Below are 24,679 nucleotides of genomic sequence, written 5' to 3'. Positions count from 1 at the left end.
GAGTACAAACGTGCTGGAGAATAATGGGTGATGAGCCTGAGGTCAGATTGTGGCAGGCTTTAAGTAAGATAATAAGTATACTAGATAACCAAGTCCTATGCATAACTTAGAGCAAGTGTTTCTTTGCAAGGCTTCAGATTAAATTAATTTTAGGAAAATGTATTTGGGGTTGTGTAGAAAAAAGGACTGGTGAGGTTGTGCAACCTGGATCAGGTCTAGTAAAATAGAGAACTATGGGAAGATGGTAGTGGGAACAGAATAGGAAGGTGCAGGGATGCTCTGAAGAAAGAATTTGCAAGCCCTTGTGAGTAACTAGAAATTGCAGGCCATAGAGGAGAATGACCCTGAGGTTTGGAGACTGCGTGGCTCAGGGAATGAGGGTGCATGGTTGATGAAACTAGGGAATGGGTCTTCAGTGGGACATTCCATATGTTTTAGGACTAATTTCCATATATGTATTAATTAAGTATTCTAAACTAAAAAGATAAGCATTGCAAAATCTGCACATACAGGGAGTTAAGATATTTGGATTCTCTGCCTAGAAAACTCCTACACATCATTGAAGATACAACTTGAATGTTACCTTAAATGTGGGACCTTCTCAAAGTTCTGGGGCTGAATGAGTTGCTCCTCTCTCTGAGCTCCCCTCTTATGGGCTTATGAGCCTGTTACTCGACTGTGCCCAAATCAAAGTCAGAAACTGGGTCTCATTATCTTGTGCTCTCAATATCACAGGTACCTAATGAATGTTTACTGACAATGCAAGAACACAATTTTTTGGGAAAAAATGTGTTAAAAGTAAAATCAGTACCCAAATTATTTCAATTACCTTTGTGTGTGACTGCAAAGAGCTCTTGTCACTAACATGCACCAAAGGTGGACTAGTCAGCAAGTCCACAAATGAAATGCAGCTGCAGTCTGAGAACAATGCTCAAAAAAACTGATGAAGGCTGTATCCTTAAAGTGTTAGAGAACGACTTCTTTGTAAAAGAGTTCTCAGGTTGCCTGGGTGGCTCCGTCGTTGGGTGTCTGCCTTTGGCTCAGGTCATGATCCCAGGGTCCTGGGATCGAGCCCCGTGTCTGGCTCCCTGCTCAGCAGGAAGCCTGCTTCTTCCTCTCTCACTCCCCCTACTTGTGTTCCCTCTCTTGCTGTGTCTCTCTCGGTCAGGTAAATATAATTAAAAAAAAAAAAAAGAGTTCTCAAAATAATTTTTAATTCTCAAGAGCATATCACTTTATTTCACTTATATTCCTTAATTTTTCCATCTTTAGATTCAAAGTGGTGAATTAAATTGAGAATTCTTGACCCAAGGGATTTGGGATTAGGAATAGGTTTTAGGGTGTATCCTTAAAATTATATGCTAATTTCTGTGTAGAGAGGCATTTGGGGGCAAGAAGGATCATAACTCTCACGTTCTCAAAGTGGTCATAAGCCAAACAAATGCTAGGAAGTCACTGAACCTTATAATTTCTACAATTCTTTCTAGCTAATAAATTCTATGCTTCCTATAAATATAAATGTTGTGCTTTCTCGACATTGGATTATATTGTTTAAACATATTTCTATGTTTAGATCATGTGTTTTTCAAAAGGAAATAGACAACAATATTTGTTTTATCACAAAAGAAATTATTTTTCCTACCAACTTTAGTACATTATTTACTGAATCCTTACAACCATTCTGCAAGTTAGATAATTATGGCCCCTATTTCCAGATTAGGAAAAAGAGTTCTTGGAGAGGTTCAAGAAGGTGTCCAAGTTCATACAGGGCACTGAGACAGGATTAAAATCTTACCTCTGATGCCAGGTAAGCAGCAATAATGCAAAGACTTGAATTCTTCTTCATTTTCAATTCTTTGAATAACACACACATATACACACACCAAACTGACCGTATATACTCAACAGAAACTTCTGAAATGACTGAAGGTTTCAAGAGTTTATAAAGTCACCATATCCTTACCAATAAGTATGCAATAATGGAGAATAATCACAGAAACAACCTGAAAACTTATTTCTGTTTACGAGTGAATATGTCAAAACCAGCTTTTACATTTGACACTATCTTAAATAAAGCTCTGAGAGTACACGGTGTTCTACTGAAACTTAAAAACAGCCTAAAACATTTTATTTTTCCTAGACTAAATTTATTGAGAGGAGAACTTTGTACTTGAACATAATGGCCACTCTAATACTTTAAATAAATAGCATTTTATCAAGTACACTGTGTATGCCATCTCTGGCTGTCACTCATTTGACTATTGCCAAGAAGTTAAATGCATTTTATAGTCAGAACTCTAGTAGGTAACAAGGTTATCAACAACCCCATTAAAAATCTGAACACTGAATATTTGAGAATTCCTCCTCAAAATGTTCACTTTCACTTTTTGTAACATTTTCACAGTATTACAGATATCTCTATATTCTTCAAGCTTCACACCAAATTGCTGATGGTTGTAATACATTTCAAAGTATTAATAACATTTAAAATGAATATGCCCCGAGTAGCGAGGTTTCTTCATGACTTTCAATGCACTGATCTTAGGTATGATATTGCTTCATTTTGGAACACTTTTACTTTTTTACAATAATACTCCCTGGCTGTTCAAAGCAATTCCTTTTAATTATACTTCTGTACATTTAAGAAGAGGCCTCACTTGAGAGAAGGTAGGGAGGTGGGGAGACATTAAGAAGACAGCTTGGCTGTTTTGCTCTGGTAGGTTTTAATTCTGCTTCCCCATTGCATACTTCCAGCACATTCTTCCCAGCTGCCTCCCTTCCAGCTATTTCCCATCAAAATCTCCAGTGGCAGATACACAGTAATGCTCAGAGTGCAGGTTGTGAGGGGACCTGGGAAAAAGACCAATAAGATAATTTCAGTCCTTTTTTTCCATATAAGATATGGAAAAATTTGTAAGATTTTGACCTTAAGTCTTACAAACTCATATCTATACTTGCAACTAAACAAAAAATAGAATTTGATAATAATAATAAAAAAAGTTTGAAAATTCCAGTTGGTGGGGGGGAGAATTTACGATGGTGGATTGAAGGACCATGGCAATAACACCATCATAATATTCCTCTTCCTTGCATCTAGGTCATGATAACCAGCTAGAGTGCATCAAAAAGTAATTCCTGTATATGCACTAAGATTTCTTGCTTGGTTCTTCAACACCCTGATTTTGTGACCCTGAATTTGATTCAACAAACATTTATTGCCTAAAAGAATATCATTTATTGCCTCTAAAGAATATCATTTATTGCCTCTAAAGAATATCAGATAGATGAGGAGAAAGCCCTGACACTCAGGAGGGAACTGAGGTGAGAAACTTGTAAGACTTAAGGAGGAGCAATAGGGATAACTGTGGGTCCTGAGGGGAAAAAAAAGAAAAAGAGGCAAGTGGGGGAGGAAAGGCAAACATGAACACTATGTAGGGAAAGGAGACAAAGGACCACAGCTTGGAAGGAGTAGGGAGATCAGCAACATAGAAGCATTCGCCTGGGATACTCTGTGAGACCCAAGCAGTGAAGCTTTGCCTTGCTAGGTTTAAAAGATCAAGAAAGTTGGGCCAAGGGTACGACATCTGATTTCTTTTACCTGGAACCCCAAAGGTCATCCAGTGGCAAGAATGATCAGCATCCACCCCATGGACTGCTGGTTGGAAAGCTTATCTACCCTCAGACCTGGCTGAGCAATGGTAAAATGGATCCCTCCATTTCCTTGTGCTGTCCCCCTCCACCGAAGTAGACAGTGACTTCTTCCTCTTTTCTCACCTTACAGAAATATAAGGCAACACCACATCTCTCTCTCTTTCTCTCTCTCTCTCTCTCTCTCTCACACACACACACACACACTCACACGCACTGCACACTGCTTTGGGCACGTAAATGATGTGTTCCAATGAGATCAGAAAAGGTTCCATCTGAGCTACTGCTCCATGTTGGATGTCTTCCATTTATAAAGCCCTTTAGACCTAACTGATTCAGGGAATTTCTACTGGCCCCCGATTCCGTCCTAATTTTAACCTTAATTCCTGTTGGTGTCAGTGTTCTCCCCTTTTGCAGGATCCAGACAGATGACTCAACTGGAAAGTCGAAACTTTTACTGAGGTGTTTTTCTGACCCATCCTCTGGCTCTAGCCACAGCGAGCTGTGGTAACAGAGTGGCCAGAGCCTAGCACCACCAGGTGCCTGTGAGTCCTAATCCTGGCCAGACCTCAATACTTGCGGGACTTCTCATCCTGCGAGGGAAAGGAGGGTAGGAGATCAAATACTTTCTTTCCCATTAAGCAAAACCACCCCTCCCTCTCCAAACCTGCCTGCCACGTTCAGAACTTGTGACAAGCTGATTCTGGGGGATCTCTTTTGACTTAGTCACCTAGAGGAAATAGGATGTAACTTGCTAAGAAGACTGACTCAGAATCCAGGGGAGAAGGGGTTTCTAAAACTAAACTCCATTTCCCCAACTCTTCAGGGCCAACCTGACTCCAACTTGCCCAATACCTGACTCCCCAAGACTTGATACTATCAATTAATGCAAGAGAGTAACCTAACATTGACCCCTTCCCAGTTTGTCTGACTGCAACTTATTTTTTTTTTTAAAGATTTTATTTATTTATTTGAGAGAGAGAGAGAGAGAGCACATGAGGAGGGAGAGGGTCAGAGGGAGAAGCAGACTCCCTGCTGAGCAGGGAGCCCGATGCAGGACTCGATCCTGGGAATCCAGGATCATGACCGGAGCCAAAGGCAGTCGCTTAACCAACTGAGCCATCCAGGCGCCTGTCTGACTGCAACTTAAATGCTAGTATAGTTCTAGGAGTTCCTTTAATCAATGAATGGAATACCTTCCTTATAGATCTGTGGTTCTCAACTTCAGCAGGCACCAGAACCTCCTGGAAAGCTTGTTAAAACACAGATTGCCTGGCATTGCTCTTGGAGTTTCAGATTCAGTAGGTCTTGTTTAGGACCCCAGAATTCACCTTCCTAACAAGTTCCAGGGAAATGCCAATGATGCTGGTCTGGGGAATGCACTCTGAGAACTACTAGGATCTATGAAAAATGAATTTAAATACAAAGGTGACCTGTTGAAACTTCAGATTATTTCCTCCTTTACATCTTGAATAAACTTCATTTTAGGAGAGAAAGGGGACTTTTTCTGTAGAATCTGAACACGTTTTACTTTTCTGTAATGATATTCCAGATAGCATAGCATGCATATTTGAACAATTCTGTGTGAATGAAAATATCCAGGATGTTATGGCCTCCGTACAACTGTTTAAGATCTGTGAGAATACTAATACCACAGAAGTTTGAAAACAAATAGGTCTGTGGCCTGCTAATTCCTAGCACCCCTCTGGGACCAAATCATTTAATGACCCTGTCATTTAACACAAAGTTCCAGGTAATACCTCTTTGGAATTAACCATGGTAATGATGTAGTACTTCGGAATAATTGTCCTGTGGTGACAGTCACATTAACTACTTTACCTGCATTATCTTGCCCACCAATAAATTCATTTTTAAGCAAATGGTCAACTGTAGAATTGGCCACTGGAGTATATAGGCCAATAGCAGCCAGATTGGGAGCCAAACTGAACAATCTGCAGAAGCCAAGAACAAGTGGAGATCCAGGAGTAATGGGCCATAAAAAGCCAGATACATACGTGAGATGAATGTCAGTGATGCTTTGTGAGATTTCCTTTAGGAGGAATATGGAGACACAGTCTCCTCTTAAGATCTTAAAATAAGGGATGATGGCGATAGAATTAGAGAAACATCAGTAGGCTTTAATATGTAGTTTAACAGTAGTCACAGACAACTGTTGTGATTTTATAAGAGTGGAGAAACACAGACACCTTGGTTTGAGTTTCATTAAAGTTGTCCTTTTAACTACTAAGACCCTGGCTCTCAAGTCTGTGAATCAGGAAGATCCAAGATCTCATAGGGAAAAAAAAAATCATTACAGTGTTGCTGGCTGCAAGGACTATGAAGGCTTGAAAGAGAAGAAAACTCTCTACAGTGGATATTTAGCTAGCTCTGGTTGGCTCTGGCTGGACATATGCTGCAGGATTCTAATGACAGCATAAAAATTTTCCACTGGCAATTCTACCTGCTAATTGTATAACAGGGGTTTTCCTAAAGCCTGGTCTTTAGCCCTGATATATATCTACATATCCTCCGTATCGTATATATCTATCATATATATGTATACCTCACGCTGATATATATTCAGCAGCTGAAACTGATAAATGCTCTCCTTGGTATTACTGTTCTTTCTACATACATTGTATATTTCCTCTCAATATAATTCAGATTCAGAAATTGAAAACCATCAGAATAATCTCAGTTGTAGCGACTGCCAGGCCAGTACTAAATTATCACATAATTAAGGTCTATAGCATTTTAAATCTCAGGCCTAGTTCTTCTTGTCTTCTAACTACATTTACTTAAAACAGTCTTTCCATGGTCATTTGTTATATTCATGCATCAAAGTACCATTACACCTCCATACTCTCATTCTCCTCCTGCCCCTTAAACTCTCTTTCATTCTCAAGGAGAAGGTCTGCCATAAACAATGGGAGTCAGGCAAGGCAGGATCCCATGAGGTAGTGGGGATGAAGATGTTAGGAAATGGGCAATAGGAGGGTGAAAGGGACTGCAGAGGCTGCACAGCTTGGAGGCAAGCTGAAGGAGAAGGAAAGAAAACAATATGAAAGATACACTTTGAAAAGATTTGTAACGTTGGGTGCTAAGAAATGAGTCCAAGATCTTGATGTCTATATGTATCTCTGTTTCCTTTGACATAGAAGAAAGATGTGTTAGGGCAGCCAACTAATGCGTTAGTAGTGATATTTGATGCTCATATTTGGACAATGTCTCCTTGTTGGACAGGTGTAAAGACCAGGTGTAGAGAGGAGGGTTGGGCTTAGTGATATCTTGAATATTTCTACAGTTTTAACATCCTGGGTTTGCTGGCCACTATGAAAATGTGTGTATACAAAATGCCTCAGGGATATTTTACAGGTTTATTTTTCTGAAATAAAAAAAATCTGGCATTACAAACACTGATTAGGCCTTTTCATTTAGTGCCTGAAGCTATATGGCCACTTAGTTATGGCTTCTAAGTAATGAACTCTAATTTCTAAAACTATTCATCTGTCCAGGCTCTGAGTACGTACAAACTCTGTTGAGAAATAAAGAGGTAAAATCTGTCAGTTTGCATTACTCTGGTTTTGTCCAATTGGAAAAGACTTTTGAATACACCTAAACTACTCAGATTAACAAGGTGCTGCAGAAGCCACACTGCTCTATGTCACTCGGTTTACCTGTTGACACATGTTAGTAAATAAATGAAAAGGTCACCAATCAGTTGGTTTCAAACTTTGGATTTGGAGGATGATAAATTCTACCAAATTGCTCATGAAAGAAAGAAAACTTGCTATGTCAAGACTGCATTTATCTGTGCATCACATTCCACGTAAAAGTAAAAAAAAAAACCAAACCACATACACACACACAAATACATGACACATTGTCAAGTGAGTGGAGTAAATGGACATCATTTCTGAGACCTTTTAGAGAACAGGTGTTGAACACTCATAATGAGATTTCTATGCATCTTCAGAGGAACGAGACAAGATTCCAGCAAGAGCTGTTCAGAGTGTTATAGATCACAGCTGAGGGAATAAGTCCCAGTAAGGGGCACGCCAAAGGAGACATTACATAAATGCTTTGTTTTTTTCAGGAGGTGCTTATGCTCTCGCTAAGAATTCCTACAGAAGACAAATATTCATCGAAGAGAAGCTTTTGGAAGAATATATATATTTTCCAGATCCTGGGGAATATGGGATATATTCAATTAAGTAACTCCTGATGCACTATTTTGTGTGGTTACCTTATTTTATGAATCTTTTTCCTCTGGCAACGGTGAATCAATATGATTCATGGAGCTTTCAAGACATCACTTCAGAGGGGGCTAAGTATTTTTTTTCAAGCGTAGATGGTTAGCTGACAATTCTATGTAGAAAATGAAGTAACTAAAATGGCACATGTTATGTTTTATAAGAAAGTTAAAGCAATTTTGCTTCAACTCAAATAGGTATCAGATAAACTTTGAAAATCATCAAAGAAGTGAAAAGGTAAAAACATTAGTTGGGGATAGTTACAATAAAGAGAAATACTAAATCCACAGTGGTTGACATTGACTTCATTACACTGAAGTTTCTGACTGCTCTGGAGACCATGTTTCTATCAGAGAATGATTCAGTTTTTTTTCCACTAAGTAAGTCCTTCTTTTAAAAAAGATTTTTAGGGAGAGAGCATGTGCACATGTGCGGGCAGTGGGGAAGGGCAGATATAGAGGGAGTCAGTCTCAAGCCTCCCAACTCAGTGCTGTGCCCCCTCCCTGCAGGGCTCCATCCCAGGCCCCTGATATCACAACCTAAGCCAAAATCTAAAGTTGGGCCCTTATCCCACTGCACCACCCAGTCCTTCTTTCTAACATCTCTGAAACAGCCCATCCTTTCCCCACTAACTTATGTTCCTACTTTATTATGGATGAAGCATAGCAGGCTCCTATTTGTACATGAGTCTACATTCTTCTTCACAGGATTTGGTGATGGTTTTGTAATCTTAGTGTCAGGCAAGGCAAGTCTTCATACACCTTTTTTTTCCCTTAAGTTGACTTATTTAATAGCTTTTATTCTTCCATTTAAATTTATCATGTTTTTTTAAAAAAAAAACTCTGGAATTCTGATGGGACACTGCAGTGAATATATAGATTAATTTGGGGGAAAGTTTATATATTATACTATCAAGTCATTCCTCTTAGGGCCTGGACCATCTTATATTGATTTTTTTTTTAAAGATTTGAGAGAGAGAGTGCCAGAGTGTGAGAGCGTGTGTGAGCAGGGGCGGGGGGTGGGGGGCAGGGGCGAAGGAGAGAGAGTCTTTTTTTTTTTTTTTTTTAAAGATTTTATTCCTTTATTCATAAGAGACAGAGAGAGAGAGAGAGGCAGAGGGAGAAGCAGGCTCCCCGCTGAGCAGGGAGCCCGATGTGGGACTCAATCCCAGGACCCTGGGATCATGACCTGAGCCGAAGGCAGTCGCTTAACCAACTGAGCCACCCAGGTGCCCAGGAGAGAGAGTCTTAAGCAGAGTCCACACTGAGCACAGAGCCCTGACCCCAGGCTCGATCTCATGACCCTGAGATCAGGACCTGAGCTGAAACCAAGAGTCGGTTGCTTAACCTACTAGAAGACACAGGCGCCCCTGTCTTATATCTACTTACATTACTCTCTATAACCTTTCCTCTAGGAAATTTTGCATGCTTTTGGCAAAGTCAATTCCTGGTTGCCTTACAATTTGGTTACTGTAAGAGATACTTTTGTTTATACTTTTTAGCTAGTTGATCTACGGTGTGGAACAGTGGTTCTCTGAGTGTGGTCCGTGGACCACTGGGGATCCCTAGGGCTTTTCAGGGATCTGTGAGGTCAAAATTATTTTCATAATACTGAGATGTTTTTTGCCTTTTTGACCCTGTTGATGTTTACAGTGATGATACAAAAGCAATGGCAGGTCAAACGGCTATTACCTCAGTGCAAATCAAGGCCATGGTGCTAAATTCTCCCCTCGCTGGGTTCCTTACCCCCACGCATACCAGAAAAAAGTCAGTTTTACATATAAAAGGCCTTGATAAAACAGTAAAACAAACTTTACTGAATCTCTGCCCTTCTTGAGTACACATTTTTAAGTATCTGTGACAGGATGAAAACTTTGCATAAAGCACATCTGCATACTGAAGTGGAATGATTGTCTAAAGGAAAAGTGTGTGATTGTTTGAGTCTGGCGGGGCACTGTCATTTTCAGAGAACCATTTTTAGTTGAAAAGACTACTGATGGACAAAGTATGCTTACTTAGACTTGGGGATATTTGGCAGACATTTTCTGAAAAAAACAAAATCAACCTGTCACTTAAAAAAACAATATTTGTTGCTAATATTTTGCATATATGCTCACAGTGAAATGGGCCTATAATAATGTTCTTTTGTTCTACTGCCTTTATCAGGTTTGGGAATTAAGATTATATTTGCTTCATGAAATGAGCTGGACAGCTTTCACTCATTTTCCATTTCACTGAACTTATTTTGTATAGGATTTGTTCCTAAAAAATTTGGTAGAACTCACCTCCAAAACCAACCCAGGCTTAGGGATTTGGGAATGGGAGGGTTCTGACAACTATTTCAATTTCTTTAAAACTGATTAGCTTGAGTTTCATTTCTTGTGTTGATTGCATCAACACAGTTTTTCAAGAAATGTATCAATTTTATCCAGATTTTCAATTTTTGTCTTTGTTCATAATACTCTTCCATTATTTTCTATATCTCTTGTATCTCTTGTTATTTTCTTTTCATACTGTATTTATCTGCATTTTTTCCCTTACTCTAATGAAAGTCTATCTTACTGTTTCTATTCTCCACATCACTTAGCTTTCCTTTTACATTGTCTACATCTTTTGGCTTTCCTACTGCCTTCGCTTTGATCTCCCAGATGACTAATAAGTTCTTCATCTGTATTCATCCTGTATCCAATGTTTCTTACAACCATATTATTTTCATACCTAATATTTCCATTTGGTTTTTCATGATTCTTGTTCTTGCATATTTTTAGAATTTTCCTACATGTCCTTGAGTATATATATTATGCTTAATTTCAATTTTTGCTCATAAGAATAATAAGTTCTAGATGATAGATATCATCTGTCTTTTATAAGGGCTGTACTCCTCAGGCACCTAATTTTTTTTTTTTTTAAGATTTTATTTATCCATTTCACAGAGAGAGAGAGAGAGAGAGAGACAGGGAACACAAGCAGGGGGAGTGGGAGAAGGAGAAGCAGGCCCCTCGCCGAGCAAGGAGCCTGATGCGGGGCTCAATCCCAGGACCCTGGGATCATGACCTGAGCCGAAGGCAGACGCTTAACGACTGAGCCACCCAGGCGCCCCTGGAGTCTAATTATTTTGATCTGAGAGCTCATAGCCATTCAGAGAAACTCAGGATGAGATGGTGGGCAGGTGCTTGCCTGTGTTCTTTGAGGACAGAGAAACTTCATCTTTGGAGCACAGGATCCCAGAACACAGAACCAATGTGGGTAATTCCCTTTTGCTACTAATCCATTAGGCAACGCCTAAGGATAGGGATTCATTCTTAATCTGTGAGATTCAAAGCTGCAGCACTTGACCAAAAGTCTCCTGAGGTTGTAATTCACGAGGCTAGAGGCTGGGATGCAGAGGAGTGAAGGTGTGACTACCTGAGAGTGGCTCAGGCCATTCCAGTGTCCATCCCATGGCAGCACAGCTGGGCCCAGTCTTGATAATGCCACAGATACCAGCCACTGCTATCAACTCCAAAGGCAAAAGGAAAGGAATGGATTGTCTCAAGGCAATGCCCCATTCACTCTCCCTCTGCTCAGCTGTACTCCCAGCTAGTGTTCCTCCCCATAAGACAGACCGGTGAGACTGGAAACCAAACTTCTTTGGGCAGACAAGTGCAGTGAAGGTGAGTGAAATAAAATTGAGTATATGCCACTCTTTGGATGGCAGATGGAGGGCAGTGGAGAGGTCAGGGTAAGGCAGCTTTATTTAGGGAGACCATGGTTATAGATGGAAAGGAAATATGTAGAAAGACGGAGGAACAGGAGAAAGAGATATATGATAGAATAAATTCCATCCAGAAATAAGTAGGTGCAATTGAGATCAATATCACAGGTGGATGAGTCAACCTTGAAGAGGAAGATACCTCATCCCTTGATGCTGGAGAACAGAAGACATGGGTAGGTGGGGAAGCTGATAAGTTTGTAGGTACAGAGCTAGAGAGCTGAGGCTTACTCTCCTTCGAAGGTGGAAAGGAAGGGACTGCTCTTGAATACCTAAATTTATTTAAGATCAAGATCTTAAGAACTTAAGATCAAGTTCCTGTGACAGCCTGATTTGGAAAGAGAACATCAATCAAGATTGAATCCAGTTTCATTTTGAATATGGGATTAGCTGTGACCATCCTTGATGGAGACTGTCCTCATCTATTATAACTCACACTACAAAAATAAAGAAGGAAAAGGTGGATGGCTCATGACCAACACCGTGAGTCAAGGAAAGGTGCCACTACTTAAGGTCACAGAAGACCTCGGCGTAAGCATGACGCATCATCCAGTGTGGGGAACATTAACGCCAACATAAGGTATGAAAAGCCCAAACCAGAGGCAGCAGGAAAGTGCTGTCAGTAGTTGTTTTTAATCGAGTGACAGATACTAATGCCTCCTCACAATTAAACTCAGCTAAATCGGGAAGGATGTCAATGAAATGCAGACTCAGAACCAATTTCAGAGGAGAGGGCGCTAAGTGTCCTTAAATGTCTCCCTGGTTTGTCAGGAGTTGACAGAACCCTCCTAGTCCTTTGGTCACTAAAGCTGTGGGTAGTGAGTGCAGTGGCCCTGAGAGTGTTTCCAGCATTCCCGTCACACTGCCACTGGTATACCAGGTGCTCCTACGGCCTCATTTGACTTTTCACGTAGTTCGTTACCTGAGTGTGCAGAGAGCTAATGTACAATTGCACAACACACTCCTCACGTCTGAAGTCTGCCTTGAGCTACTTGAAGGTAGACAGACAGCTCGAAAGCCCTGTCAGATGGAGGCCAATGTCTTCATTTGCCTCTTCTAGTCAATAATCCCTGCAACTCCTGCTTATTATGTCCCCAAAACATCTCTCGATTCATAGGAATTAATCTGTCAACATTGTCATGAGCTAACTAATTGGTGTGAACACAAATTATACAGTGTGGGGTTACTATCTTGTGTGGCTGGTGAGGTGGTGGGAAAAGAGCCGAAGCAAATAAACATACTACAAATCCTCATTCATTCCAGATCAGCTGTGGAAATGGCCAAATTCATATCACTTACATAGTACTTAAAAGAGAATATGGTCCTAATACGTTCTGGTGTATACATTACGTAGACTAAGGCTACTGGTGTAGCAAGGAAGTGGTGTTAAAGACATTAACTCAATATATTGATGAGAAAAAGACAGTTTAAAATTAACATTTCAACTGCATATTAGATGATGGAATAAAAGTAATTTATGGCTATCAGAAAAAAATTATCTTCTTAGGTGATTTAAAGCATCCATTGATCATCTGAAAAATACCCAGTTTTTCTTTGTATATAGGACAAAAATAAATTTTAATTTGATCCCTATCCAGATGATGTAGCTCAACCAGTGTTTTTACTCTACATACACATATTTTTATAAACTAAAAGCTCTTTATAGATTTATGATTTTCCCCCAAATTTTAAAGATGACGATAAGTCATTCTCTCTTACGGCCAGAAATTACATTTATCAATTTGTCCCTAAATCATCTGTGACTCAGAATCAGAAATGGTGACAGAGGTTTAACTTTCATGTCAAAGGTCCCACTGTCCAAGCCATGCTGTCCAAAAAAGGCTACAAAGAAATTCTTTGATTCTTCAGCTTGCTTTCTAGTTTTCAAGCTGAGACTTGTTTCTTCCAATATGCAAATTACCTCCATCAGAATATCATCAATTCTAATGGGAGTGCAAAATTTCAGGTCTATTATTTAGACATTAGTAACCTGAATTCATCGTAACGTATAATACTCAAAAAATTTTTAAATCAAATTTATAAGAAAACACAACTTTTATGAGAAAATGGTTATTCTAGAAATATTAGTAAAAAACTATTCACTAACAAAAAAATATCCTCATCAACTGTGCAGTTTTTATCTACTCACTTCTATACAACAGATTTTATTTATTTATCACTACACTTTGACAATGGAGTGCTAAATTAAAAGGCCACCCAGATGGCAAACACATCCTAATGACGTAAGGACTGCCAAAGTGCAACTTCTCTCCAAGAAAGCAAGCAGTGTGGCCCTCTGGGAAAGCATCTCTACCTGTTCAACGGAGACTTTGAAAATGAGAGCACTTGGGGGTTAGACCTGGAAACCTGGCAACCAAAGGGCCCAGACAGATCCTCAGTGCACAAAGACTTTGCCTGTTCACTCCATGCTACCTTTGGTTTAGGGCACCTCCATGTTTTGAGATTAAAAATAAGTCTAGCTCCCAAATCTATGCAAAAGATCTCAGGTCAAGGCAAGCTCTAAGGAGCCACCTCTCTCTCTTTTATCGTTAAGTCCTCATACAGTGCATAGTTTTCAGGAGAAAGCAGGGACTGTTATTAGATGTATTACTGCTGTTCTTGTCTATAAGAAATTCCTTGAATGAAGGAATTGATTCTCCTTTAAAAGGAGCTAGTTTGCATCAACAAGGTATACCATTAAAAAAAAAAGACACACAATTAGGAAAATGAAGTTTCAGTACCTTTTTGCACCCTAGATTATAAATACTGTAAAAAGGATCTTACCATTACATAAGGAGTCGTGATAAAATTAAATCAAGGAAGAAAACTAGCTGATTTTGCAGCTGTGTATATCTCAAACATTTCTTAAAATTAAAAAAAAATGCTTTCTAGAAACTAAGTTCTCAAAATGAACTATCTGTTCTCATGAAACAAATGCAAAGAATTCCCAAGAAGGAAAGAAGCCACTGAGAGAGAGAGGGCATTTGTTCTATTTCATTTATTACAAAGCCAAAAAATCCCTTTATTCTGCAAATTTGTGTTGCAGGTGGAGAATGTGAAGAATTCCCAAGGATGGGAGACAGGACTAGGAGTCCAACTGAGCATCGTGCTGAATTATAGAAACAACTGAAACAGGTTAGACTGCTAAATATTGTTAATGCAGTTGTTCTCTATAACCTCTGGCTTCTGTGATCCAGAGTTAGTTCCCCCCCCCCTCCCTGCGCATGACAAGAGCATGAAATTCTGGTTTAATTTTTCCAATCTTGTTATTTTTAAGTGGTTAGTTTTTGCTTTTATATTGTTAATTATTCAGTGATTGATTTGAATGACCTTTTGCAAGCCAGTTTGCCAGTTTACAGATGTTCTCTCTGCTATAAATAGCCTCTCTGCCATAAACCCATTCATTTATTCAATAAATATTTACTGAGTACCAAATATGTGCCAGGCACGTTTTTCAGTACCGGAGATAGAGCAGTTACTGAAATTCAAAAGTCTTGCCCTGGTGGAGCTAACCTTCTAGGACAATAGTAGTATGAGCGAACTGTACTGCGTGCCATAGAGAAAAATAAAGTAGGGAAGGGAGGGAGATGATATGGGTTGGGGGAGGGGAGAGGTTACAAATTTTAATCACTTTCAACACCTGACACTGTGAGATGTGTGTCTGTGGGGAAAAAAACAAAAAGATTCAGATGCTGGAGTCCAACTCTTAGCCTTCTGATAGGATCTGTGCTGTCCAATTAATTCACAGCCACTAGCCACAGGTAAACAAGTACTTGAAATGGGGCTAGAAAATGTGCTAGTGGAGTAAAATACACGCCCGACTTCAAAGACTATGTATGAAAAACTAATGTAAAATATCTCATTAATAATTCTGTATATTGAATACATTTTAAAATAATAATATTTTGGATATATTAGGTTAAATGAACTATTATTAAAATTAATTTCACCTGTTTCCTTTTCACCTCTTTAATGTGACTACTAGAAAATTTTAAGGTACATCTATAGCTTTCATTGTAATTCTATGGACCATACTGTTTCAGACTTCCTTTCCAATGTCCACATACTTTAACCGAGTGTAAATTTAACTACCCAAGTTGCCAAGAAATGGGAGGCAGGAAGACCCAGGGAAATAAGACAACAGTTCAACAGGAAGACAGTGTGTTGTAATCTCCCCCTTCCTAGCTGTCTCTGGCTACCCTCCTTGCTTCAGTTTCCCGGAAAAGCGATAATAGAAATATTTATTGGAAAGGGTGAATGGATACGTGTAAAGTGCTTAAAACAGTTCCTGGTAGTAAGTGTTTGCTCTTATTAAATATCTATACTTCTGGCAAAAATGACCCCTTGGCTCCTGTGATGTGCCTGAGGTGTTGAAGTCAGCACTCGGAATCAGCCCTGGACGCAGGGCAACCCAGGAACACGGAGATACAGGGGCGCAAATCTCATGTCTGCTGAACTGAACAACAGCACACCCTTGTGCAGCTTACTGACTTCTTTCTGAAGTCTCGGTTACCTCTTCTGTAAAGTATCTGTTTTGTAGAGTTGTTTAAGGAACTAATGAAGCAGAGTAAATAAAAAAGCCTGAGGGAATAGGCAGTCAAATCATGACAAACCTTGGGCAGAATTCGACTCTTCTCTAGATGACAAACTAACTGAGGAAAAGGATCATAATGCCCAAGAGAATACTGCTTGGAAGTCTTATCAAGCATTTGAGCTCTTACACATGTAACTGACTTTCTCATTTTTAGTCACTTTTAAAAGTACCTCTAAGAACATTTACTAGGTAACCCTGTTAACTTGCTACCAAATGCAACCAAAGAAATAGAACTATTATTTCTTCAAAACCCCTCTTCTGTTACTTCAGAAGATTCTTCAACTGAGATTAGCTTTCCCCTTCAATCCACTTAAAGCACCTAGACTACACTGGTTTTTCCCTCTTTTCTATTTAATTGTTTTTTTATTAAAAAAACTTTTTGAAGACTTTTTAAAGATTTATTTATTTCACTGAGAGAGAAAGAAAGAGCAAGCGAGTGAGCAGGAGGTCGGGGTGCAGAGGGAAAGAGAGCTTTAAGCAGACTGTGCACCGAGCATGGAGCCTGACACGGGGCTCTATCTTACAACCCTAAAATCATGACCCCAGCCGAAACCAAGAGTTGGACGCTTGACTGACTGTACCACCCAGGCACCCGCTTAAAGATTTTTATTTTTTTATTTTTAAGTAATCTCTACACCCAACGTGGGGCTCGAACTCACAACCCCAAGATGAAGCATCCCATGCTCCAACGACTGAGCCAGCCAGGCGCCCCTGGGGGCATTTAATATTAAGAAAAGTGTTTCTCCTATAGTTATCAGCCTGTACCATGGAATGGTAGTATGAATGTCGACTGTGTGGCTTCTGTCTGGAAGTGAAGTACATGGAAGAGAGCAACTCTCCCATTCTCCCCTCTCTTTAATGCGAATGTGTGCAACTTTACATGGTGCCTTTGCCCCGTCCTTCATGAAGGCGCACTGTGACCCCTTCACATTTCATAAGGGAAGGAGCGTAGCCTCTGTAGGCTGGGGATCAGGACACCCAACACAAGTACCAGCTGGCTGACTTCTTCACTTTATGTCAGTGGGAAAACCCGTAACACCTCTGGACTTACTGCGGGTCAACTACACACAACCTATCTTCACAACAGAAATACTGTGAGGGATAAAGTGCCATAAGAGATTTTGAAAAAGTTTGTCAAAGAGCATAGGACTGCTGCTATTACAATGGGCGGTCATAAGAGGTGATGGTAGTCTCTAAAGTGCACTTTAGTGCTCATTGTAGGTGTGTTCTTTCCCCTTCTCCGGGCTCAGAGCATTTTGTGCCTGACGCTTTCTGAGGTCAAATACTGAAACAGAATTGAAAGTTAGGAAAAATAGAAATAAAGCCCGTTAGTCGAAGACTTCAGTTAAAAACAAGCCAAACTTGTCTATAATGCTGCGTGCCGGGTTTGAATAAGAGAAGGAAACTTGGGCTAGGCAGGTTCATCACTGGATGAACTAACTAGCTAACCTCTCATCTCTCTCCATAGCACCGAGAGCCTACTTTGTGTCAACAGTGCAGGGCTGGGTGCTGGGACCCAACAGTGAACGCGTTCAGTCAGGACCCTGCCTGCAAGGGGCTAAAGAAGAGACAGGTAGGATAAACAGATAACAGCACATGTAGTTAAGTTAATTACAATGGTAATAAGTGGCATAAGAAAAAAGGAAACCTTTACAAATTCAGAGACCAAGAGAAGAACGCTTTCCTAGCAACTGCCTGAGGCTGGGATTTCAGAACCCCTGTTCATTCCTCTGATGTGCAACTTTCAGAGTTAAGAGTTGCTTACTTCTTATTTAATAGCATTTATGCTTTTTACTCTGCTATTTTTCAGGAGTGATAAAGGAAAGATGGTCCTCTTTTCTAGTTGTAAGAGCCCTCCAAATATTGGCAACAGCTTCCAACTAAGATTAGTGTCCATGCTTAAAACATAATGTATAACATTAATACAACCTCGGTTTTTTGCTTTGAATTTATATAAAAAATACCGCTGAACTTTTAGAGATAAATGGCCTGTATTTTCCCTACAAAGCATTAACAATAGTTCCAACAAAATCAAAGTATTCTCAGTATCTTAACCAAAGTGATCTAATAGGAGCCCTGAAAAGCGGACAGCTCTCCATCAATATCAAACATCACGCACCACAATAGAAATAACAACACGTGCATGCACAAACATTCATTACCTGCTTCCTTTTCTGCTGGGCCTAAAACGTAAGAAAAGACAATTTAGGAGAAAAACAGATTCTACCCATGCTGCTCACATAATGCAGGAGGTCAATCAAGCAAGGAAAAGTAGCCACTTCCTATTTCTAACTTAAATTAGATTTTGTTCTTGGTCTGGTCCTGAGCATAAACAAAAAGTGCTTTATTTTTTTAGATAAAAGAATGGGGGTTGGAAGAAAGGGAATTAATGAAATGCATAGAAGTTTTCTCATATACTAAGCATGTATTTTGTTTTGTTTTGTTTTGAAAATGGAGACTGCTCAGTAGTCCCACCCAATTAGATTTCTAGGATCCATTTTCTAGAATATTCTCACAGTCAACTAGAAATAAAAGGTGACTCCAGAAGGGAAAGAAGTAGGAGAATTCCCTGCCCACTGTCCATTTAGTCCTATGATAGGCTCTTCTCTAACACAGACTTATTTTTTTGTGTGATCCAGAACAGCTATGTCTTTTGACCCCCAGTGTTAACACGCCTAGCTAATTAATAAAAGCTAGCTAATTAATAAAAGCTGTGACAAATAATTTTATTTGTACATGTTAAAATGGACTCTGACCAGGAAATAGAAATATTCTGCATATCTTTTCAGTATTCTTGGACAAGATAATGGTCAAAAATATTAATTAGAACAGACAGTTAAGAACAAAAGGATTCTCATAGGTTTTTTGGATAGAATTGAAACATCTGGGTAAAACAATATTATGTTTATTCAAGTTATGCACAAACTTTTTCCCCTTTATCAGATTTGAAAGGTTTTAATGTCTATTTTTGTATCGATTCTTTCAACCCATGTTCACAACACATAATATTCCAAAACACAAAAATTGTTTGAATGGGTATTCAAGATGTGAAAAACAATCTGTTTATCTTCCACTTTCCCCAAATTATCTAATATTTATTGCTTTTGCTTTAACACAACGTGATATCATAATTAATGATGTTAAACTGGTAACTAAGGAGGTTTCATGTTGTTACTCTTGTGATATAATATTGGTTGCTATAGTGATGGGATGGCTTTTTTGTTAATCACTCAGGAGGTTGGTTATTGCATGCTTGTTAGAAAGCTTGATCAGATTTGGAGAGAAAAAAGGATATAACAGCCAATTATACTCAATCTTTTTCATCATCCCAATTTTGATAAAACTATCTTAATATTAATAATTAATAAATTTATAATTAAGTACAATTTTATATTAAAAGTTACTAAAATTTTTCTAATAGAGGATTTACTTTTATTTTTAGATATAAGTATTTAACATTGCAAACTTTTTCCCTAAGTTAATGCTACTTGTACTACACAAGCCAGTTGTATGATAATTAAAGCAAAATATTTGAGGCCCTTCCTATTTTTAATTATATTAAAGGACTGCTGAATAAAGCTGATTTTGTGACTTTGCTACGAATTTCAACCTAGTTATTTCTAAGCATCCTAAATTTCAGTATTCTTAATGAATGAAACCTGAAGGAAGAGGAAAAAATGTGCAGTCCTCCCTAATCTTTCAAGTGCATTAATATACGGCAAGCAAAGAAAAGTTGCAGGGAATTCTATCAGTTTATTTTGGCCCTCACCATAATCAAGTTTCCTCCTTCTCTGAGAGACACCGTTGAACAGAAAATAAAATTATGTAACACTATACCGTTACTGATCGGGAAAGAAGACACTACCCATAGTTTAAATGTTAGATGTACTTACGGTAATGTCAAAAAATACAACCCATGAAAACACCTTTTGGTTCCTTGAAAACTCAGAATAAGAACAAAGGACAACTTAAGCACGAATCCTGGGTCTTTCATTCAAGCAGAGTCCCAGGAGGCATATTAAAGCAATGAATAGGAAAAAGCTCTTCAGTTCACCAGCTGAGATTTTAATGAGACATTTCCCTTTGCCACGGTACAGGTTTGTTCAGGAAAGGAAAGAACTTCTCACAGAAAATTCAGTTAATAGGCATTGTTGGCTCTCACTGCCACTTGGACAATTGCTCAGTGCACTGACCTTCTATTTTGGCGTATTCTGTGAGTCTAGTGTAATTGATCAAGGCTGCTTTCTCGAGACATTTTCTGACCACTTTTTTCACGTCTTCAGCTGGTATGGGAGTGGCGATATCTTTCATTAAAACCTGAAGAGGGGGAGAGAAAGAGACTGCATAAAACAGAGACTGCAATCAAATTACACAAAATGTCCTAGGTCTATTACGAGGAAGGGGTCCTAGGTAACACTGGGGCAAAGTAAGGAGTCGGCACTTCACAACCAGGAATGTAATCCTCCAATCTTGGCTCCTCCTGTCCGAGCCTCATTTATGCACATCAAAACCTCCCATAGGCCAAACCACCGTTCCGTGTGATGACTGTCACTTTTCCTCCAGGGGCCCACGACACCATTACAGCAATTGTTTCAGATCAGGATTACAGTCCTTGGGACAAGTAATAAGGTTTGTCTTGCACATCCCTCATAGAAAAGCTTTAAATCTTTTGAGCAATATATATATATATATATATGAAAACAGTAAAAAATTCTATGAAGAACAAGCATTGCTTTTGAGCTCTATAAAAATCAAGATCTCTAACTCCACAATTAAACTTTAATTACTTAATCTGTTGACGGGGAGAAAATCTTTTAGTGAAATGAATGGAATATCAAACGTTAAAATACACGGAAACTTTCTGAAATTAAAAAACAACAGATTATTTTCTGTTGAGTTCCTAAATATGTTTTTGTTTTCCCTTAGAAGTATTACTATTGGCCAGGGGAAAATACAGTTATATCCAGAATTCAAAACATAATGTATTTAAGCACTTTTATAATGACTCACTGACGATAATTTCCTTAAAACTTTCTCAGTGGTTAAATAGCTTACAGTCAGTTTTGATTATACCATTAGATAACCTCTATCTTTTCATATAGTTAATGCAGCTTTTCTGGCTTTACTTACATTCAAATTATAAAAAAGAAGGCAAAATGTGAATATAGAGAAAACAAGAACAGTAAGTATTCTTACTATTCTATTAGTCTTTTACCTTAAAGACTCATCAAAAGAATATGAAAACATCCATTTCATGCTTTATGATTTCTTTCTCTTTCAATCGGCCTCAGCACAAAGGATTTTATAATCTCAAATTTACTCAACCATTTAAGCATTGGTGATCCTTCACAATATATTTTAATTTTGTTAGGCAAGCTTTCTTTTTCAAAACAGCAAACCTTATCACTTAAAAATTTCCTTTCCATCAAATTCAATTATTCTTCATAGTCTCATATTAAAAATCTTTAACACATTTACATATATTTGGTACTTTAATTAGAACTACACATTAGATTCTTTATAGGCAAAAAAAACCCTTCTGCTGATAGTTAAAAAAAACAAGCATTAATGTACTATTATGTTTTTAAATGTACTATTTTTAATGTGATTATTCCTAAAGTTTAAATTTAAAATTAATTTTGTCCCATATGCATAACCATGAACTTTACCATTAGACCTTCCCATGGTGACACACATTCATTCATTCATTCATTCACTCATTCATTAAGACAGAGAGCACACGCACAAGCGGTGGGGGGGCAAGGGAGAGAGGGCAGAGGGAGAGGGAGGGAGAGAATCTTAAGCAGGCTCCATGCCCCAGCATGGAGCCCAAAGTGGGGTGCGATCCCACAACCCTAAGATCATGCCCTGAGTCGAAATCAAGGGTCAGATGCTTAACCAACTGAGCCACCCAGGAGCCTGACACACTTTTAAATAATAGAAATAGCTGTTAAAATTAGAATGTATATGTCTGTTACAGAGGTGAGTCCAGGGTTGAAATCAGGTGATAGTTTACATTACCCAGGAGCTGGATATTTAATTTGGAGTGGGGGGAACTGTATCCTCTTTCCTGGCAAAATACAGATTAAGGGCTGGCAAGAGCAAAAAGGGAGACAGAGCTTGTTTCCTGTATCCCCTCCATTTCTTCCAAAGCATAGTAAGTATGAAGAATTCACATGTAGATTTTGCTTTTCTGTCAATAAGTACAGAGACACGGAAATGAAGAATGGCCCTACCATTTCTCTCTCAGTTCAGCAAGAGACATGATAAGTGACTTTACGTGGAAAAAAGGTCACTGTTCATCCTGGCTCGTGTCAGTACATGAGGGCATCTATGCCATCGGGAACTCTTCCCTGCTGGGGGAGGAGAGGAGCTCTACCATGGAAACGAGCACACGGAGAGGCTGTATCAGGTACTCAGGGTGGGATGCCATTCCAAAAGTAAAGCTCTCTGGAAAGATTTTATCTTTTCTATGATACCTCAATGAACTGGATGAAATGAATACTTTGGAAAAGACTGGGTTACACACAGCTTTATAATAAAAATTCTAATAAAACAGGTAACCGCTGTAATAATATTTCTATCATACGATGCACAGGAATCAAGGATAAAACAGGGGCAAGACATACGCGACCACTGTATACAGTCATCAGTTCTAGCCTCATCTTCCAAGTCCTTGAATCACTGAAAAATGCCTTCCCTTTTTGCTTTTAATAGAAGTGCTGAGCAACAGTGTAATATATCTAGAATTCTTTGGCAGAAAAGTGGACAAGACCAAGTGCTTTGAAGTCAATAAATTAGGGCCAGAATAATCAAATCATGATTATATTATATACTATATATGTATATATATATATTATCATGATATAAATGATCCTTAGAAATTCATTTTAATGCTGGTAAGGAATAGGAATTGTCCACATCACTTAACTGTTAAGGCTCCAACTAGCCTTTGAATAGTTTTATAAATAAATGAAAATGATACTTCCCTTTCAAACCTTGTCTGCTACAAAAACAGGAGTGGAGAATGTACTTTCATTAATAAATTATTTTAGCATGGCTAGGAAAGCCTTGTTTGCTATTTATTTTTTGAGGGAAAACGAATTTCCACATTCATGGATTCATTTAAAGTAACACGAGTTGAAATGAATTTTGAGACTGATTTAGAATGAAAGGAAGGATACGTTTGGGCCTTTTAAGTGATAAACCCTTACAGGTATAAGAAATGTGACAGGTAGATGCACAAGTAAGTCGGGGGTGTGGGGAGGGTAATGAAAGACAACTGTGAAGTCTGAAAAACGGATGATTGTACTTAAATGGAAAAAAAAACAAAGAAGACTATTTCATGAGGGAAAGAAAGAGGTGGGGAAAATGGGTACTGCCAAGATGCCATCAACTCAGCCTCGGATGGCAGGGGTGGCTTCCGAAAAGCTGCGGGGAGAAAGAGGTAGGAGATAGGAAGAGTTGGACGTAGTTAAGAGCTGGTGAGAAAGTGATGAAATGTGACCGACAGCCTCAGAGAACACACTCATTGTGAGGAATGGGCCTGTCTGCCTGGTGCAGTCACTAAAACACACAGCCACTAAGTGCAAATAGTATTTATAAAGTAGTGTTCGAACGTACCCTTTCAAGTAATGAAAGCGTAGCTTTCAGAGCACCTTCAGGTCGTCCAAAGGGAAAACAGTATCTTTAAAAACAAAAGGAGGAACAAAAAAGTCAAACATTTAATATCCAAGACTGCTCAGTAATTCCCTCTTCTATTACTTGGCATTATTGAAGAACAGTGAAAAGTGGTTAAAATAGCATCAACCCATCTGGGAAAATCTTAAAGGCAGAAGTTTACCTGGTTCCATGCTTTCGATTTCTTTTAACAGTAAAGGTATCAACTATGATGAAAAGGTTCTAAAATTTTGATGATGTTCAGAAAGAACATAGTAAATTAAAACAAAACAAAAACCTCCAAGATTCTACCAGTAAAGAGATAATTAAAAATACATTTCCTAAAATCTTCTTAAGGTTTGCTGTTATTCAAGCCCTATGATAAACAAAATGATTTCCCCCATTTCCTCCTGTACTTATGTGTGGCTTGAGATGGAAGCACACCCCACAGACATAACTTTGAGTACAAAACAGGTTCCAGCTTCCCCCCTTTCCTGACATCTGCCTGTCTGTTATGCTAGTAGCTAACTCTACAACCTCCCCACACAAAACACAAACTTTCCAGAGCTCCGCAATTTGCCAGTGGGGAAGGTTATCCTCAGCTTTCTCGTGCCGTGCCTTCCTAATATACACCAACAACCGGAGGGCAGGTCACCGCCGTGTTCCGCAATCAGGGTCAGAGGCGTGGGCGAGTGAGTGGGCTCCTCATAAGTTAGCTAACACATGGTGGTAACAGATTTATTGCTCTTCACACGGGGGTTCCTCTTCAGGTCAC

General features: G+C 38.9%; 1 protein-coding gene across 9 annotated transcripts in view; it reads right to left on the bottom strand.

Moving 5' to 3' along the window:
* CADPS2 (calcium dependent secretion activator 2) overlaps positions 1-24,679 on the bottom strand; it is a 495,106-nt gene that overhangs the window by 92,335 nt on the left and 378,092 nt on the right. For 5 of the 9 annotated variants that reach the window (XM_081800170.1, XM_081800179.1, XM_081800172.1 and 2 more), the window contains exons 15-17: positions 23,869-23,932; positions 20,439-20,562; positions 18,408-18,428 (exon numbers count right to left, since the gene is read on the bottom strand). In XM_081800170.1, coding sequence (XP_081656296.1) covers positions 18,408-18,428; positions 20,439-20,562; positions 23,869-23,932 — 209 coding nt within the window. The remainder of the gene's footprint in view (positions 1-18,407; positions 18,429-20,438; positions 20,563-23,868; positions 23,933-24,679) is intronic. The other 4 variants (XM_081800171.1, XM_081800177.1, XM_081800175.1 and 1 more) reach the window with 1 other exon arrangement.

This window comes from Leptonychotes weddellii, chromosome 12 (assembly GCF_054177405.1).
Source record: "Leptonychotes weddellii isolate Sample4059 chromosome 12, ASM5417740v2, whole genome shotgun sequence".
Taxonomy (NCBI): Eukaryota; Metazoa; Chordata; class Mammalia; order Carnivora; family Phocidae; genus Leptonychotes; species Leptonychotes weddellii.
This window is presented reverse-complemented; position numbering and strand designations above follow the sequence as displayed.